Here is a 20,105-nt window from a genome sequence, read left to right on the forward strand (position 1 = left end):
TATTGTTTAGCTGATCTTTGTGGGTTGGAGGATAAGAAGAAAGCAGGCGTCGGGTGGCTTAACACCAGTACCTAAATGGCACACAAGACTAATTTAAAGAGCGTGAAGACTATTCGCTGGAGCACTATAATGGGGAAAAGGAGGAGAGGGAAAAGTGATGGAAGAAAAAAAGGAGTGTGACAGAGGGTGAGGGACAAAGTAACTATTGATTCATTTTGCTTTTTTTGGTTACCTTTGTTAAAGTTCACAGGAGAAAGACTTTGTTAATTCAATTGTTCTTTAAACCTTGTGGTCTCTGTTTTTATCATAACATTTTTTTTGCAGTACATTTTGTGCCTACATCCTTTCGAGTTCTCTCTGTATCATCCTTCTACAATTATTGTAGGTTCTTTCAGCGTTGTTGTTTCTTTCGATGTTTTTAGTGAAGTTCCATCTAAAAGTCTTTCAGGAGGTTATTTTCATAACTTTGTAATTTTGCTTTCTTGTTTGCAACATTCATCAGCGCCAGCTTTTTTGTCCCTCTGTCCAGCATTCTCCATCCTCATCCTCCTTGTGATTCTGCCCTTATGGCAACTTCTTGTTTTTTTTTCTCTTACATGCTGTCTCTTTAGCCTCTGTCTGCTCGCTGCAGTTTGGTTGCAGATTAACCATTCTGGAGGTGAATTATTCTTCCCTCAGTTCACCATGCTCATTAAAGACACACAAATCAGCCCTGCTGATGCAAATTTGCAAATTAGTAATTGTAGTAAAGGGGAACAACACAAAACTGGTGTCAAAGCTTGTCAGTCACCACTGGAAGCATCATGCATGTTATGTAAAAAAAAAAAAAGGCCACCTGGGGGAGAGAGACTAATGTAAATCATATAGTGATGTCTACATAGCAGAGCTGCTGAATAAAATCAAGCCTACTGCACCTCTGCTAAAATTTGATGGTGTAGCACGTTTGTATGGGGCTGAAGAAAGAAGCACGCAATGCAGAGTATTAGATATGAGGAAAACGAGATTAAAAAGCAGCGCGGCTCGAGCCAACAAATGCACACAAGATTTGTCAGGAGTTGGGGAGCAGGATCAAAGAGTATTTAGGGAATCGTGCTGTGAATGTGAATGTGAACGTGGAGAGGAAAAGGTGATAACTCGGAGAATAGTGAATGAGGCCAGTGATCAGGATGAAGAGTCTGAAGTTCAGCAAACATTTCGCACAAGGTTGACACTTTGCCAAGAGTTAACTGAAGCCCTCCTCTTGCCTAACTTTGAAGTGAAGGGCATGACAGATTCCGTGCATGGATGTTCTGCTAGAGGCAATGGCATTCTTCAGAGTTCAAGAGAACTCCACATGCTCCAGGGCAGTGGAACCTGGGCAGATGAGAGCACTACATGACCATTTGCAAGCTATCTTCGCTTTTGTAAATATTAAACATTTTCATTTGTATTGCTTAATTATACTTTTTTCAATGTAATCATCTTTTTATTTGTGTTAAAAAGTGAGCAGCAACTGTTTTACTTCCCTAGAAAGTCTTCAACTGTGCTGGAACACCCTTTTGCCCTAGTTGCTTACTTGTAAGACATTCATTTCAATATTTACATTTCTGGGCATTGTTGGTGTAACAGGGTTTTCACCAGCTTTAAAATAAATCGGGTTCATGTGCTCGAAAAACAGGCCAAACATGCAGATTTTGATTACAACAACGTGTTTGCCACATTTTATAGTATGTTACTGTATCAAGCGAGAGAATATGATGAATGTTATTCCTGGATCAAAGCAAATCTGTGGTCAACAATAACCGGCCTTTCACTGTAGGGTGGCAATCCGTCAGAGTCCACCTATCCTTTTACTAGTTGTGTCCCCTAAAACTCTGAACAGGGGCCCCTTCTCTCCTCAACTACACCAGTTCACTTCGTGATACCATTACATCGTTTAGGTTCTTCTACAGCTTGTATGCAGGCCACATCTAGATTTTCCTCATACACAGTCACCGCTAACAGACTGTTTTACTGCTATTCATCACTGGGTGGCTTTACACTGCCTCTTGCTGAAATCTGCTTAATCCATAGTTCTATTATTTCACTCCGCTGCTACAATTCCTTCCACTCTTAGCTCCATCTGTTCCCTACTCTACACACTCACTTTTGCATTACTGACCATAGTCTAGGAGTATTGTTCAATTACTCAATGTGCAAAAAAAACATTAATTACCTCTGATGCCACTGCACGTAGATATCAAATCCTAAATATCTGCAGAATGCGTCTTTTATATTCCTTTCAGCTTTGTAAAAGAAATGATCAACAAACTGGTTATTAACAGTCTATTAGTGGGTGCCCCTCATCATGCTTTCCTTCGCATTGACAAAGTTCTAAACATTGCCACTGGAGTACTTTTAATTTCCCCTCAAAAACCTCCCCACTTTATCATACCAACATCAAGTTGTCAGGTTTTCTCCTGAACAGAACTCTCTACAAATGTGTAAAGCTCTACCTGGAGACTCGTTATCAGTAAGTCCGCTGACTCAACTCAGGATCCGCTAATGTGCAATTCTTTTCACACCAAAACCACTGTGTGCCACATCCGGATTCCAAACTTTTCATCGTCTTAGTCAAAATCACTGAACTACTCTAATGCTGTAGCACTGAACATTGGGACCTGTTCTTCACAACAGGACTTTAAATCTAAGCTAAAAACGCATATGTTTTAAATTGGAAAGCCACGCAGATTATTAATTTTCCATGCAAGGGCCTCATGATGTAAATAAGCTAAGATTGTTTTTCTTTTGTGATTGATTATACTTTTCAGTATGGTATTTCAAATGCCGGTTTTCCCTTGCTGTACTTAAACACCAAGCAACCACTTACTTTACAGTCCCTCCTATGTACTGGATGTCTTCCTGACCTTTATGTTCAAGATTTCTGTTGAAAATAATGCTTACTGTTCTAATAAATTGCAGTAGTAAATGATAACAAATTCAACACACTGTACTTGAACTCTTAAGCCCACACAAAGAATAATTTGAGTAAATGGACTGCTTCAGAGGGATATCGTCACAACACTAGCACCTTTACTTTTTGGCCTTTGAAAGGACTGGTGTAGTCTCTTACTACTAGTTCTCTTGACCAACCTAAAATACATATCTATTTTTTGTATAGCACTCACTGTGTCATGACTATGTCAGAGCAAACTTTTGGTTCACATGTTGTCTCCCTTGGCAACCTATTCTTCGCAGAAACTGTTGGCTGACCGCGAGGTTTGGAGTGCACAAAGCAGCAGCCCTCCTAATTACTATCTAATTCTGTGGAGTCCAGAAGTGTCTTCATAGCTCAATATTTGAAGCCAACCACAAAGTGACTTCAGTGCCAAGTACAGGTCCCATCCCTACAGCAAGCAAGACTCCAAGGTGCACTCCAAACCTTATCCACACATGGAAACCCTGAGGTGCAGCAGCGTAAATGGTGCTGCCCCTCCACTAAACTGCCAAACCAGTGTGGCACACATTGATACTATATACAATAGTGTTGTCTACACATGTGGATAAGTTACAGGTACCACAGGAAGGTTGTGGTACAATTAAGCCAACATAGTTCTGCAGCTGCTCCTACAGTAATAATGCATCCACGCAAAAATCCAAAGCAAAATTGTCTGTTTTGGAAACATCATTGTGGGGTGCTCCAATCAAGTTGCGAGAAGACTTCTTCAACCTAAGGATGAGATTTAGATTACTGTGCATGTTTGGAGCAAGTCATGCTAATGACGTGCCCTAAAACTACAAGCCTTTCCGAGGAACAAACTTGTCTGTACCCAAGTTTCAGTTTGCCTCTGATAGTAATGATTTCTTCAAGCGGTGATGCAGGCAGTATGTTCTCTGTATCCAGTTAATGCGGACTGTAAAATAAGGCATCTCCTTTGTGCAAAAGTGGCCTTTGTGTAATCTTGCATACTTTCTTTGTGATATTTGACATTTTGTTTTTCTTTAAACGAAATACACTGAACATGCACTCATCCACTGTCGGAATTGCCTGTATATCAAGGGTTCTTTTTCTGGGCCATCTGAATGCATTTCAACCTGCATGTATGGGCTGCTTCCCATTCAAAGTTTCTATTTCTGCACATGATCCTTTGTTTTTGTTGTTATTTTGACAATAATTATTCTAGTATTCTTTTCTTCATTCTCCACTGCAGACTTTCCTCTATAATGAACTTTATATCTACAATATCAAGAAGAATGCCTGGTCTAAGGTGGATATCCCTGGGCCTCCGCCAAGGCGCTGCGCTCACCAGGTAGAGTATAATCAGTGTGTGCTGGTGAGAGTTAATACAGTATTGATTTCTGAAGATCTTCGTGTCACACACGTTTTTAGGTACATGAAAGATAAATGTGCAGCAGGGTTGTATGCCAAAACAGCAACGTTTTAATATTGACTTATAAAAATATTGAATCTAGAATAGAGGCTAGCACTATATTGTCAAAGTAAGTGTATTTAGTTAAGTATCAATTTGCTATTCTTCACTCCACATCTACCTATATTGACAGTGTATAATATATTTCGCCAGCTATGCAGATGCAGAGTTACAAATTCTGTAGATTGATATAAAAAAAGTGCTAATGTGGTAAAACACTGTGATATTGTCTTCTGTGGAAAAGTTGGCATCCAAGATCACATCTAGGCTTCATACTCCACTTGCTATTGTCAATGAGAAATGAGCGAGACAGGTAGGGGACGGCTAAGTTCCTTGGGTCAGATGCTCAAGTGCTCGTAGTGCTGCCTTTCTATAATTTGTGGCCAGATGGGGATGAGGGCGGATGCAGTTCCTCAACCAGGGTTGAGACCAGTTTGGTGGCAAAAACTGGGTTTTCTTTCACAAAATTTACCATCTGAGAGAAGGCGAGTTTCTCAATCAGTTAGCCTTGGGACTGATCATTGGCAATCATTTGGTAGCGGACAATATCTGGCAATACACTTTGTGATTGGTTTTGAAATATGAGATCTTGAGGTCCCCGACTTTACTTATTGCAGCCCTATTGTGGCTAGCTTCTAAGCATATAGTGGACAAAGAAGAGTGATATATATGTATATAATCTAATCTGATCTACTGGCGGACGCCAGTAGATAGTTATACTTAGGACCGTGTTTCCATAGGAAATCTGAAAATTCTATTTTGAATAACTTTGGCGCCGGTTGACGAACCTTCGCGAAATTTTCAAAACTAATGGGGCGCTCGCTCAGCTCCTACCCTGAAAGTCTCGGGGGGGATTTGTCAAGCGGGGGCTGAGAAAAAAGGGGGGTCCCAAAACGCGTTTTCCCTATGCATTTTTCCATAGGTCCTTTAGTCGAAGGTACAGCCCGAACGGCTGAACAGAATTACTTGAAATTTGGCAAAGAGGTAGTCCTCAGGTCAGGGAAGTGCCTTTTGTATATATGGAGTCCATCTGTTCAGTAGTTCCTGAGAAAATTGAGTTAAAAGCACATAAATATCTATAGCCGCGCACCGTGCGTGCACGGTGCGCGCACCCCAACGTGCGCGAGCGTAATTCTGATTGGTGGTTACATGTCAGCCAACGTTCGAATCGGTCGAAATCAGGAAGTGTCTGCCGCCATTTTGTTTGTTTTGAGTGCGAGAGTGAAAAGGAAGGTGGCGAACGTGAAAAGGGGGCAGGGTAGAGGGTTCCTGACCCCCTAGCCTTTGTCAGGGGGTCCCTGAAGGACCCCGAAGGCAGAAAAAAACATTTACATTTTTTTATATTGCGGGGTGCGCGCACCGTGAAAAACCATTAAAAAAATTTTTAAGACGGTTTATTGTAAAATAAAAAAATATAATAATAAATACATAACTTAGCATTTAAAAAAACCGTACAAATTCACTGAAAAAAACCATATGTTTCCCACACGTTATAGTTAGGAATTAGCATTTAAAAAACCTTGCAAATTCACTTAAACCATAGGTTTCACACGTTATAGTTAGGTGGACATTTCACTCGTAAAAAACCAATGAAATTCCCCCGTTATAGTTAGTTGAGATGACTATAACTCGCGCGACCGCCACTCCATCACAAGGATGATGTGATCAGTAATGTCATGAGTGATGCCACTGACCATGTCATGAGTGATGTAATATGTGACGTCATGAGCAGAGGATTGCGGGCGCGCGAGTTATAGTTATCTCAACTAACTATAACGGGGGAATTTCATTGTTTTTTTACGAGTGAAATGTCCACCTAACTATAACATGTGTGAAACCTATGGTTTTTTAAGTGAATATATATATATATATATATATATATACACACACACACATATATATTCATGCAAATCTAGCATTTTGTGTGGATAGCTTCTTCTTCGTGGAGAGAATTGTGTTTGGTGCTCATCGATTAGGATTCAGGTAGGTAATTGATTATAATGGTTCTTGATAGAATGGCAAACACAAGGAGATGATGGATGGAGCGCTGAAACTTTTCAGACACTCTCCCCCAGTCACAGATCTGGGTTGAATCCATCATCGTTCTTTAGCTCCCTTCGCCACCCCAGTTCAGACACAGCCATATGCATATCTGTCTTGACCCTGTGCCTCATGGGAACAGTCCAGCCTGCACTGCCAAGCCATGTCTTCCCTGGACCAGAAACAAGCATCCTAGGACCGGTTTCATGCTAACAGCCCTCATCAGATAGGCTAGCTTGAATCCAGTGGCAAAATGAGCAAGGGACCCATGTCTTGGCATACCCTGCCAATGTGGGGCGAACAAAGCAAACACATGGAGTTGATGGACAGGGCTCTGTAACTTTTCAGACCCTCACCCCCAGTCTTTATTGAATGGCAGCATTTGTGGTGAGTAGGATGTCCATAAAAACTTGAACTTGGGAAGGGACCAGTGATGCCAGTAAGCCTTCTGGACGAGCAGTTCCTTAGCTTACATAAGAGTTGCTTGATGCTTGTTGTTGTCTATTTGGCCGCAGGCAAAGGGCCCAATTTAGAGTTTCGCAGATGGGCTACTTTGCCACACACGGGACGGACATCACGTAGGCTATGTTACAAGTGCCATTGGATATAGTGCACTTGTAACACTGCAGGTGGGATATCGGTCACATTTGTGATGGAGTAACCCGTCTGCTAAACTCTAAATCAGACTCATAGTCTTGCTCTGTTGGCAAGGGAGTGAGGTTGCCATTTAACTTCAGACTGTAATGATAAAAAAACGAGCATTGGCAAAGCTAGTGGGTAAAAAGAAAGTAAAAATGTTTGCGTCGTCTGCAAAAAAAAAAAAACACACTTTGTGATGACATGCGTGCGCACGTGTCACCATATGTGTGATTGTTGCCACGCGGCTGTTACTTCGCCTTTTTAAAATGTACTGTACTAAGATGGTGGATGCTCATCTTGCAGCAGTAAATAAAATGAATAAAAGGTGTGCGGAAACACATTTAGAGAAAAAAGCAGCCTGATAGCAAGTTGCACCTGCCAGGCTCTCCAAAAAAAGTAAAAATACAATACAATACTAAAAATAAAAAATCGTGCCGGGAGAGTGGTGTGCAACAGATGAGGGAATGTGTGGGGAGTCAACACTGCCAATCAGTGCAGCGAGCAGGGGTGGGGTGCAGAGCATGAAATGACCAGGTAGGAAGTAGTTCTCTGAATGTAAATAGTGGAAGAATACTACTTATAATTTCAGAAGGGTGGCAAAGTAAGCTGTTCCCTGGTGGAGGGATACACAAAAATGGAAGGAAAGCCATTACATAATACGGAAGCAAATGAGTGACAAGAAAGGCAACCGATTATAATCAGTGGGCAACTCAAAAGATCGCTGTAAGTATTTGTATTGTCCACAACAATTTTTTTAATAACAGAAACTAATCAAAACGAAGTTTTGGTCAATGCGGTTGACTCCTTATTTATTTGTCAATATTGACTACAGAAAGTGGTCCTCAGGCCGTATTAGTCTTTGATTTTGCATGTGCACTGTGACAAAGCAAACCAGTTTTAGATATTTTCTCGCTAGCAATAATCTCCTGTGGCTTTCTCAGGAATTCTTAATTGTGTCAAGATTTTCCTCCACGTTCCCTGCTGGAAAGTGATTCCTGTGAAATACTCAAATTTATCCATTACCCCTTTGTATTAATCTCATGACCCTGTGCTCATCTTTGTTTGTACTCAGAGTTTTCCATACATCATTATCTCCCCGCTTTAGTTCTTGTTCAGACCTCACAGATACAAACCTTTGGATCAAAATTGGTAGGGTCTGAGATCTTATGCTATCTGAGATGCTTCTATGTTTTGGTATGACATAGTTAGCATATGCATTTGGGCTAAGCTCCACAGCAGTGTTCTTTGATGACAGATTGTATATGAAACATACATCTAATCCAGTGTTGCCCCACAGTGTAACTGATAATTCTGACCTTCCCAAAGTTTTGTTTAAATATGAGTGTTACCTATATTAAAATGTTTGTGAAATCTCCAAGCTGTATTTAGGTCTGGGCCTTTTGTGGAAAATGTCAATTCTCATTTTTGCTAAAATGATCACCCATCAGTTTGTGACACTATAGTTAAGATGCTCAAAGCCTTATTTGTATTACTCTATCGCTGTAGTCCATACACCATGGCACAAGAAAGCCTGTCCTTCTTGCCGCTGTTTAGACCTTCCAGTAGATGATCTATTCCAACAATGTTTTATTTGAAATTCTTGAGCTGCTTAAGGCCTAGATAGCTCAAATATCAAAACCACCCACCCATATGCCTATTGTGAGGTTCTCCCAGCAACATTCAATTTGATATTCCAAGTCCTTTACCTTTGAGAAATGCAACCCCTATATTGTAGATCCAACAAGGTTCAAGGCAGCGTGAGAAAGTACATTATATAGGGCTTATCGTGGCAGAAGCCATCTTTAGGCACTGTTAAAACAAACACGTAGTAGAAAACTCTGCAAAAGAACGATTACAACAGGAAGGTTAATTTTAAAAGGTGTCACTTGTCTTAGTTCTGGTATGAGGTAGCTCCTGAGGTGGACTACCAAATTATCCAATGGTCTACCTCCACTATTATGAGTCAGAAAGAAGTAAGGGCACATCTTCGTTTGTGCTGTAAATGTAGTCCACAGTGAATGAGATGCCCATTTCTTACTCATGGTTGCAGAGATTCGTGTCATGGTTAAGCCTGGGCTGTGAACTCCGGTCCGTTCGCGGAGTTTGTGGAATTTTTCGCACTCTGGGGAGCTTGCAGAGTTCGAAAAAGATATTACCACCAGATGTAAGGGAAAGCAAAGGCAGAAAGTTGGGAAAATGGTTTGGGCAAAAAATACGCATGCCTGGAGGGTTCCAAGAGAAAACACGGTAAGAAGAATATATTCACATATTTGGAGAGGACGTTGGCTTAAAGACATGGCAATGGCCCAAACATTTCTGATGGATTCTTGATATCCGAGATACACATATGACCTAAGCAAGTGAATGGTTGCTGAACTGTACGTTTTGGAAGCGGACATAGATGATAGTACCATTCAAGTGGCAGTAGGTGACTGGAGCAAGGGAGTCTGAGGACACAGTATTATTCCATGTATGAACTGTGTTCATACCCCCATCTCCCACATACTACACGGGATACTTAGGATAATGGGAGTTTAAAAGCAAATGGCTCCTCCCTCCATTTCTAGCATACTCTGTTCTCAGACTATAGGTGTGAGGAATGATGACCAATCCATAGCACATAACAGATCTGTGACTGCTCTTCAATGTTAGGTTGTCAATCAGGCTTGTGGCAGGTTATATAACTGTAAACAAAAAACAAGATATTTAAAACAAAAAAGCAGAAACCGAGTTCGGAAAGTTGGTGCAAATAGTCAGAGCTTCTAACCTACACTGTAAAATGAAATCTTATTCCACTGGATTCACAACTAAGGCCAAGGGCTCTTTTGTTTCTCCCTGTTCGGATGGGAATATATTCTGCATGGCATAAGTGTATGCTGTCCCTGGTCTGATAGCCTGACCGCAGGCTACTTGAACAGCTGCTGTGTAACCAGGGCTGTTGTCTGTCTAGACAGTCAAACTCTTAGAGGAGAGGTGACACCTCCTGAAGCCTGCATTTTGTTTTGCTGGAGAAGCTAGGGTCTGCCTGGGTTCTAGTAATCTGCCTCCCTGCTAAGAGAGGGAAGAAGTGTGCCTGGTTATGCAGGGGGAGAAACCCAGAATGTTCCTAGTGTTTGGAGCACCCAGAGAAAGCATATCTTGAGTCCCGCAGTCCCTCTGTCTGGTTCATAATTGAAAACTGCCCCAAAACCTGCACTACATCAAGTGTGGCCGTCAGCTTGAGACTAATGTCTCAGCTGCTCATGCTAAAATCAATAAGGCCACAACTGCACATTTCCAATGTGAGTCTGATTGGCTTAGGAGGCTGCAACAGCACCTCACTGCTGTGAACCAATTTGACTGGGAGGCTAAAACTTCACATCAGTCCTGCAAGCCTGATCAGCCTGGGAGGGCACAACTCCTGGAGGATTCATACAGGAGTCTTGGACCAGCCGTGCTGCATTCACCCATTGAGGTTTGCACCAAAGGACAAAGACAGAAAACGGGGCAACACCACCTCACCATTCGACCTGCGATAACAGTTGCTCAGGCATCATGAGGTTTCACTGCAGCAAAATGACTGGCATGTGCTCCCCCAGAGTCGGGCGTGGCGAGGTGAGATTTTCTGCCTACATTAAACAAAGGACAAGGAGAGTTGACTGAGTTGCTGTCTAAATCCCAAGGGGGCAACACTGAAAATATGTGCCTGTGCCTAATGCATGTCTCTGCCACGAGATATGGGAGATTTTAGTTCCTAGAGAAACGCAGGTTTGGAGAAGACACTGGAGTGGGAGGGTGTAGCACTTTCTCTAAAATGCTTTCAGGGGTAAACCTCTCAATTTACTTACCATGAAGGGGACTTTATAGTATTTAGTTCTGTTGTGTGATTAAAGTTCTTGCTTTTTAAAACCGTACCTCTCAGCCATTAGGAACCCTCCGCTGGTTTTCAGCCAACATTTGATCGACCTTCAAACCTCTATAGCCCCCCCTTAAATATAGAGAGAGGTACTGTGAACTGTTCAACAAGAAGGTTGTCAAACAACCTCATCAAATTATACAGAATGAACAAATACCCTCAATTCCCATGAGGGAAAGTCCGTTTGTTTCGTGGAGAATACTTAAGAGAGAAAAGGGAGCAAAAGTTTCATTTCACAACACAATATCATAATAGACTTTACAAAAATGCCTGAAAAACTAGGCATTAATATGCAGTTCTGAAGAAGAAGCTTCCACAAGAAAACAGGATGGAATGGTGCATCTTGCTGCACAATTTCCCAATAAAATTGTCTGCAAAGCTGCCATTTCAAAACAAAACTCCTCTGCTTTCTCAAAGAATATAAAACACTTTCCACTTTTCACTTTCACACATTTGCCCTTCCAAGTAAGCTACCCGTTGTATAGTATGTCCAAGAATATACTCGGAAGGGAAAAGATGAGGAAATAATAGTTTCATTTATGGCATAATCAAACTCACAGCAGACATGGTCCATGTTCATGCAGGAGAGCTAAACCGCATGAAAACCTTTCTTAAAGTCTCAGACGTCTGCTATATAATATGGTCCTTTTGAAACCATCTATCTAGATCGCAAAATACTAAGAGTTCAGAAATAATAACTATGGTAGCAAGAAAGTGCCCTAAACGATAAACGAAATAATGCCACCTCAATCACCATGTATTACCAGTCCATCATCCACTTGAAACATGTTGTAACCACATTCATTTTATTTGAGCATATTATCTTGTCATTATCAGTAAATGCACTAATTTGGTTAACAAATAACATCCTTTACATTTTATGAGATGAGTATAAATAAATAACTCTACATATAGAACCTAACCACAATTTCTGATATATATATATGTGTGTGTGTATATATGTGTGTATATATGTGTGTGTGTGTATTATCTACTGGCGGTCGCCAGTAGATAGTTATAGTTAGGACCGTGTTTCCATAGGAAATCCGCAACATTCTATTTGGAATAACTTTGGCGCCGGTCGACGAATCCTCGCAAAAGTTTCAAAACTAATGGGGCGCTACGCTCCGCTCCTACTCTGAAAGTCTCGGGGGGATTCGTCAAGCGGGGGCTGAGAAAAAAGGGGGGTCCCAAAACGCGTTTTCCCCATGCATTTTTCCATAGGACCTTTAGACACAGCTACAGCCCGAACGGCTGAACAGAATTACTTGAAATTTGGCAGAGAGGTAGTCCTCAGGTCAAGGAAGTGCCTTTTGTAGGTCTGGTGTAAATCTGTTCAGTAGGTTCTGAGAAAATAGCATTTAAATCAATATATATATCTGTAAGCGCGCTCCGTGCGCTTACCGTAAGCTTACCGTACGCGTACGGTGCCGTGCGCGAGCTCAATTCTGATTGGTGGTTACATGACTGTAAGCATTCGAATCGGGCAAAATCAGGAAGTGTCGGCCGCCATTTTCTGTCTCTCGCACTGAGAAACAAAGGTGGGGAACGTGAAACGGGGGCAACGGAGAGAGTTGCAGACCCCCTAGTGTTTGTCAGGGGGTCCAAGAAGGACCCAAAAGTACGAAAAATAAATTTAATAATTTTAAAAAAAAATCGCGGGGTACGCGTACGGTAAGCTTACCGTACGCGCATGGCAAAAAAAATAAAAAAAATAAAAAAAATAAAAATAAAGAAGTAACCATCACATTTATTAAATAAATTAAAGGACCCACAAGGGAGAAAAAAACAAATGTTACTGCGTAAAAAAAGGCGAGGCGCGCACGGCATGGGCTGCGCAACGTGGGCGCTCGGTGCGCGAAGCGCACCGAGTGCCCACTGCGCGCCCACGGTGCGCGAAGCGCGCCGTGCGAGCAGGGTGTGCGCATAGTGAAAAACCAGAAAAAAAATAAAAAATAAATACATAACTTAGCATTTAAAAAACCGTACAAATTCACTGAAAAAACCATAGGTTTCACACACGTTATAGTTAGGAATTATCATTTACAAAACCTTGCAAATTCACTTAAAAAACCATAGGTTTAACACATGTTATAGTTAGCTGTACATTTCACTCGTAAAAAACCAATGAAATTCCACGTTATAGTTAGATCAGGTAACTATAACTTGCGCGACCGCAATCCACAATGTGTAATTTCAGATGTCATCATTGATGTCATGAGTGATGTCACTGACCATGTCATGAGTGATGTACTATGTGACGTCATCAGCAGTTTATTGTGGGCGCGCAAGTTATAGTTACCTGATCTAACTATAACGTGGAATTTCATTGGTTTTTTACGAGTGAAATGTACAGCTAACTATAACATGTGTTAAACCTATGGTTTTTTAAGTGAATATATATATATATATATATATATATATATATATATATATATATATATATATATATATATATATATTCACTTAAAAAACCATAGGTTTCAAACATGTTATAGTTGGGTGGATATTTCACTCGTAAAAAACCCATTAAATTCCCCCGTTATAGTTACATCAGATAACTATAACTCGCGCGCCCGCAGTCCTGTGCTCATGACATCACATATTACATCACTCATGACATGGTCAGTGGCATCACCCTTGACATCACTGATGACATCATCCTTGTGATAGAGTGGCGGTCGCGCGAGTTATAGTTATCTGAAGTAACTATAACGGGGGAATTTAATGGGTTTTTTACGAGTGAAATATCCACCTAACTATAACATGTGTGAAACCTATGGTTTTTTAAGTGAATTTGCAAGGTTTTTTAAATGCTAATTCCTAACTCTAACGTGTGTGAAACCTATGGTTTTTTCAGTGAATTTGTACGTTTTTTTAAATGCTAAGTTATGTATGTATTATTATTTTTTTATCTATTTATTTTACAATAAACTACGTATTAATTTTTTTTTTTTAATGGTTTTTCACAGTGCGTGCACCCCGCGATTTTTTTAAAAACATTTTTTAATGTTTTTTTCTGACTTCGGGGTTCTTCATGGACCCCTTGACAAAGGCTAGGGGGTCAGGAACTCTCTACCCTGCCCCCTTTTCACGTTCGCCACCTTCCTTTTCCACTCTCGCACTGATAACAAACAAAATGGCGGCCGACACTTCCTGATTTCGACCGATTCGAACGTTGACTGACATGTAACCGACAATCAGAATTAAGCTCGCGCACGTTAGGGTGCGCGCACCGTGCGCGGCTATAGATCTGTATGTGCTTTTAAATGCAATTTTCTCAGGAACTACTGAACAGATTGACTCCATATATGCAAAAGGCACTTCCCTGACCTGAGGACTACCTCTCTGCCAAATTTCAAGTAATTCTGTTCAGCCGTTCGGGCTGTACCTTCGACTAAAGGTCCTATGGAAAAATGCATGGGGAAAAGGCGTTTTGGAACCCCCTTTTTTTCTCGGCCCCCGCTTGACGAATCACCCCGAGACTTTCAGGGTAGGAGCTGAGCGGAGCGCCCCATTAGTTTTGAAAATTTCGCGAAGATTCGTCAACCGGCGCCAAAGTTATTCAAAATAGAATTTTGAGATTTCCTATGGAAACACGGTCCTAACTATAACTATCTAATTTAATTACCGGGACTTAATTTGATACAGAAACATAATAAAAATAGCTCAGTAAATAAGAGGCAGAATCCGTGGTATTAGAGGTTCGGAATGGGCTTTATTCCAATGGACGATTCGAATCGGTTGCTCCAAGTTCCATCACCACGAAGGTTCAGGAAGTGAAGTACGTACATTATTGATAATTAATCACTTTTATACAATAGGCATTACAGTGAAGCAAATGCAAGAGGCGTAACAATTGATAGTGTAGATAAGACATACATACGTAGCAAAAGTAGGTGTAACTGGGTGTGACTAAAGAACGTCATTAAGTGTGATGTCATAATAGGGTGGTTCCATGAAAGAATTTCGCAACGTTAGCAGAAATACTTGGCAGAAATGCGCGCACAGCAGCATGACGTGTGATTGACGTGCAACTAGGGGGTGAAGGGGACTTGACATTTAGCTCTACATGTGGCGACAGAAGTCTGGAGGGTCAAGTCAACCTAATCCCAAATCATATCTAACATCCTATGTTTAAAGAACTATGTTATCCAAAAGAGAGGTCTCTTAGAGTAGAATCTTATTCTATACTGACTATACTGACTGTTAGTGCGTGTACAAGCGTCTAAGTGTCTACACTAGATGCGAGGGCAGAAGTCTTCCATAGTAATAGGGCTATGAATTACTTGCATAAAGACAGAGAAGCCGGGCCTTTGCTCGGTAGCTGGAAGAATGTTTACTTAAACTACTAGACAGGAATGCATTGGGCAGGGAGCGGAGCAGATAATTTCGAAGGTGAAATACAGTTTTTGGCAGGCAACAGGCTGATGTCAGACTTCGTGAGCCGCGCAGGGAATGAGACAAAGTTCATGGTCACAGATGTAGGCTCAGACTGGAGCTTCAGAGGCAGAAAGCAAGAAAAGCTTGATGACAGAATCAGGGCCTACTTGCCTGGACTGTAAAATGGCATAAGTGAACCATATAAAGCCGGTGGCCTTTCATACTTAGGAATGGAATATCCGGCCTATTCATGGCGGATCTGAAAGAGGACATGTTGACGGTGGACGCACATGTGTTTGCGTCTTCATAACTGGAACTGGAGGGAACATACATGTACTTGTGATTCATACATGAAACCGTTGGGGTCCAAGATAGGGGACATAACTGATCAGAAAAATCCATATTTCCACATTCCCTCCTTGTCCCCTACTTGCCCGTCAAGAGATATCAATCTTCATCAATCCATTGATCTGTTCATATAGCATCATTTGTTCTTCTTTTTTTCTTCTGGGACGAATGAAATCTTGGTGATGGAATACACGATGTGGCACACAGACCACAAATCGCTGGTCCACATTGTAGGCATAGACAGCAACTGAATAGTATGAGAAAGCCAATACCTAGGAAGGATAGGACCTTCCATCCAAAGGTAGATAATACACTCCAAAACCAACCGGACCAAGTCCAGGTGCCTGGATTCTGGTGTATCTGGCTTACAATCTTATGAAGGCGAGTTATGGCTTTATATACAGATGGCGAATTTTCTGGTATGAAAATGCAACAACTTGATCCGATGACCCTACAAGCTCCGCCCCTATCGGCCAGGATGACGTCAAGGACAAGACGATTTTGAAGCACAACAATCCGCATAGCAGACTGCTCTTCTGTTAAATTGCCTAAGGCGGAAATAGTTTCGTTCACTACTGCTTCAAGGGTTCTAGTTAATCTACGTATCAGCTTACTATTAGTAACGGTACCTATATAGGGAAAGAGACCTTTATTGAAATCTGTGTATTTTTCCCATGCTGTTTCAGTGTAATCGACTATTGGGAGATCTCTCCTTTCTCTATTGTGTACTAAATGAGTATTTCTGTGATAATCGGGAGGAGCTAGGAAAACAGGTGGCAAAAGGAATCCAATGTAGCAGGTACCATCCCAATCTAGAGGCAAACGTACATATGCCGTCTGACCACATATAAAATAGGAATGGCGGGAAGCTCTAAATGTCGACTTGCCTTGATCACTGAATTCTATTACAGTGGTGCATCTACTATGGCCCATATGTATGGAACCATTCTTTCTTACACATAATTCACCTTTTACTGGAAATACTGACATGGCGGGCAAAATTGGGGTACCTTCGGATTCGACATTTAGGATCATAAGATTGAGCGTAAAATTACCTAATCCATATACTTCATTTTCTAGATCAGTTCCTGTTCTCTTGGGAAGTCCCTCCTTGTTAGGGTAGCAGACTTTAAGTAAAACTAAGTTTAAATTTCCCCATACCCAGTTGTCTTGATAAACTGCAGAATTTGAATCTAGGGAATTAATTAAACTAAACCATGCTCCACAGGAGCCGTTGTGTGTGAACGGGTATGGAAAGAGAGGTAGAATTCCTTTATAATTCTGATAGGGAGGGAGTCGGCCACATATCCAACAATTTGTAGCATTGCTAACCTGATGGGAATGATGTAACATACTAATAAACGTGTTATTGCGCAGCGCAAATCTATAAGACAACTCATGCGGAGGTAATTCACTAAAAGAATGTTCAGCAGTAACATTATAAACATGTCTAGAAATAGGATAATATATGTGCAACAATATACTTGCAGTAATTATTAAAAGACTTAAGAAAAACAAAATTAATAACGTCACTGTGCAATGACTACGCAGTGATTTACAGTATGCATGTCGTTTCAACATTTTTCGGGTGTTTTCTCTATTCAGATCTAAGGGATACATGTCAGAGACAAATTCAACCGCTTCACCTTGGAGAGGACTTAAACAATCAAATTGCCCGACTGGTTAGATCTGAGTTTTAGTTTATATTGTTCGTGAATACTTGATTCAACCAAAGGAAGCTTTGAGTCAATGGGTGAAGACACACGAGGTGTGGTATTTACATCCGATGGTAGTCCATGAAATTTCTTGATATGACTTGAATGTATCCAGCCTTTCCTGCCTTCGATCTTCACGGCTGTCCTTGTGGTGAGCAAGACCAGTTGCGGCGACCTCCACCTAGGATCCAGCTGAGTCTTTCGATCAAAGTTCCTCACCAAGACCAGGTCCCCCGGAACTACGTCATGGGGTTTCACCTCAGTGTTGTCAGGAAAAGCTGCAGCTACCTGTGAACGACAAGATTGTAGTGCAGACATCAAGGAAGCCAAATAATCTGTCAGCATATTACAGTCAATATCAGTTATTTTACGTGGTATAGGCGTCCCCCACATATTTGGTGGTCTGCCAAAGATCACCTCATACGGGGATAGCCCTGTTCGAGAGTGTGCTACCATTCTCATGTAAAAGAGTGCAACTGGTAACGCTACTACCCAGTCGACACCTTTCTCTCTGCATATTTTGGACAATCTGATTTTCAGGATCTGATTATGTCTTTCTACGAGACCTGCTGCCTCGGGGTGTCGGACACAGTGAAACTTCCACTGATAACCTAACAAAAGTGAAACGTGTTTCATTAATTCGGATGAGAACGGCTGGCCGTTATCTGAGTAGACAACACGTGGTAAACCGTATCGTGGGAAGAATTCTCGAACCAACTGTTTGGCAGTAGTTGGGGCAGTGTAATCTGAAACCGGGTATGCCTCTGTCCAACGGGAAAGAGCACAGACAACTACGAGAACATATTTGAATCCTCGACATCGTTCCATCTGGAGCACTTCAAAAGGGTGATCAGGAGGCTGAAATCCACCCTGTTCTACGGGAACGCTTTTTCCTGGGTTGAACTGACAACAGATCATACAGGTACGAACTTTTTGTTTAGCTGCTGCTCGTAAATGTTTATTGAACCAAATGTGTTGGATGCTGTCTAGCATAGCTTTTTCTCCTAGATGCGCTGGACTATGTATAGTGTTAATAATGACTTGGACCATTGAATCAGGAAGGAACCACACAGATTTTTCCTTCATCATCCATCCTTGATCCGTTTGAATCCCTCCTAATTCAGTCCATTTCTTTATTTCGTCTGGTGTAGCATGTGTCTGTATGTCAATTACGTCAAGAGTAGGATCTTTAACCGTCATACAATGTGTTGGCGTCGGGACTATTGTCTTTGTCATGTCGGATGTTTGAGTTTGAGCAGTCTGTTTAGCTGTTCTGTCAGCTAGATCATTGCCTTGAGAAATGATATCAATAACTTTCGTATGAGCTTTACATTTCATAATTGATATTGCAGTGGGTAGATGTATTGCATCTAATAAGGCATGAATGAGGGGTCCGTGCTGAATGTGGGCACCGTGAGAAGTTAAATAACCTCTCTCTCGTCACAGCACGCCGAAGTCATGTACAACTCCGAATGCATAACGTGAATCAGTGTATATGTTGACTTTTTTATTTGTGGCTTGAATACAGGCTTGTGTCAGAGCGATGAGCTCTGCGGCTTGAGCTGACAAGGTATTTATGCAATTTGTTTCGATGACTTCAGTGTCTGTTGTGACTGCGTAAGCGGCCACTAACTCTCCTGTACTTGTTCTCATACATGAACCATCTACATACAACGTCAGGTCTGGGTCTGACAATGGGACATCTGTCAAGTCTTGTCTGGGTTTCGTCGTGATTGTAATAACATCAATACAATCATGAGCTAGTGGGTCTGTTCCGATTACGGGTAAAAGTGTGGCAGGATTCAATGTGTTACAACGTCTGATTTCTATATGTGGCTGAAACAATGTTAATTCATACCCTGTAAGTCGCGCTATAGTCAAGTGCTGTGTTTGCGTTCTATTCACAAGAACTTCTACTGCATGTGGTACTTGAACTGTCAATGGATGTCCTAACACTATGGCATCGCTTTGTCTTATTGCTAAAGCTGTTGCTGCCACCGATTTCAGGCATGCAGGCAAAGCCTGAGCTACGGGATCTAATGTACTAGAAAAATAAGCACATGGTTTGTGGGATCCTGCCTGTTCCTGTGTGAGTACTGACAAGGCAGTACCTTCGCGTTCTGTAACAAAGAGTGTAAACTGTTTATTGTAACATGGTGTTGCTAAAACCGGTGCTTGGCATAAGGCTTTCTTTAGGCTTTCAAAAGCTTGTGTATGTTCCTGAGTCCAAGGGAGAACAGTCGATGTGGCTGCCTCCTGTGTTGTCAACTGAATGAGTGGTTTTGCTAGAAATGCATACTGAGGGATCCACTGCCTACAATATGAAGTGAGGCCTATAAAAGCCCGCACCTCCTTTTGTGTCTTGGGTATTGGCATGTTAGCTATTAACTGAATGCGGTCGGGTGTAAGCTGCCTTCCCTCCTTGGACAGCGAGTGTCCAAGATAAACAACTCGCTGGACACAGAATTGCAGCTTAGAAGGGGACACCTTGTGCCCTTTTTCGGCTAGAAATTGTAAAACTGTCAGTGATGCTTTCTCACATTCGTGTTCGCTTCTAGCGGTGATCAGCAGATCATCGACATATTGAAGCAGGGCAGTGTTTACTGGCATGTGGATACTGTCGAGTTCTCGTTTCAGTGCTTGGCTATAGATGCTGGGGCTTTCTGTAAATCCTTGAGGTGCGCGTGAGAATTTAAA

At 41.6% G+C, this 20,105-nt stretch overlaps 1 protein-coding gene across 3 annotated transcripts in view; it reads left to right on the top strand.

Annotated features, from left to right (window-relative positions):
* KLHDC4 (kelch domain containing 4) overlaps positions 1-20,105 on the top strand; it is a 347,987-nt gene that overhangs the window by 72,953 nt on the left and 254,929 nt on the right. For all 3 annotated transcript variants that reach the window (XM_085636925.1, XM_085636926.1, XM_085636927.1), the window contains exon 4: positions 4,170-4,268. In XM_085636925.1, coding sequence (XP_085493051.1) covers positions 4,170-4,268 — 99 coding nt within the window. The remainder of the gene's footprint in view (positions 1-4,169; positions 4,269-20,105) is intronic.

The sequence above is a fragment of the Triturus cristatus genome, chromosome 12, assembly GCF_964204655.1.
Source record: "Triturus cristatus chromosome 12, aTriCri1.1, whole genome shotgun sequence".
Lineage (NCBI taxonomy): Eukaryota > Metazoa > Chordata > Amphibia > Caudata > Salamandridae > Triturus > Triturus cristatus.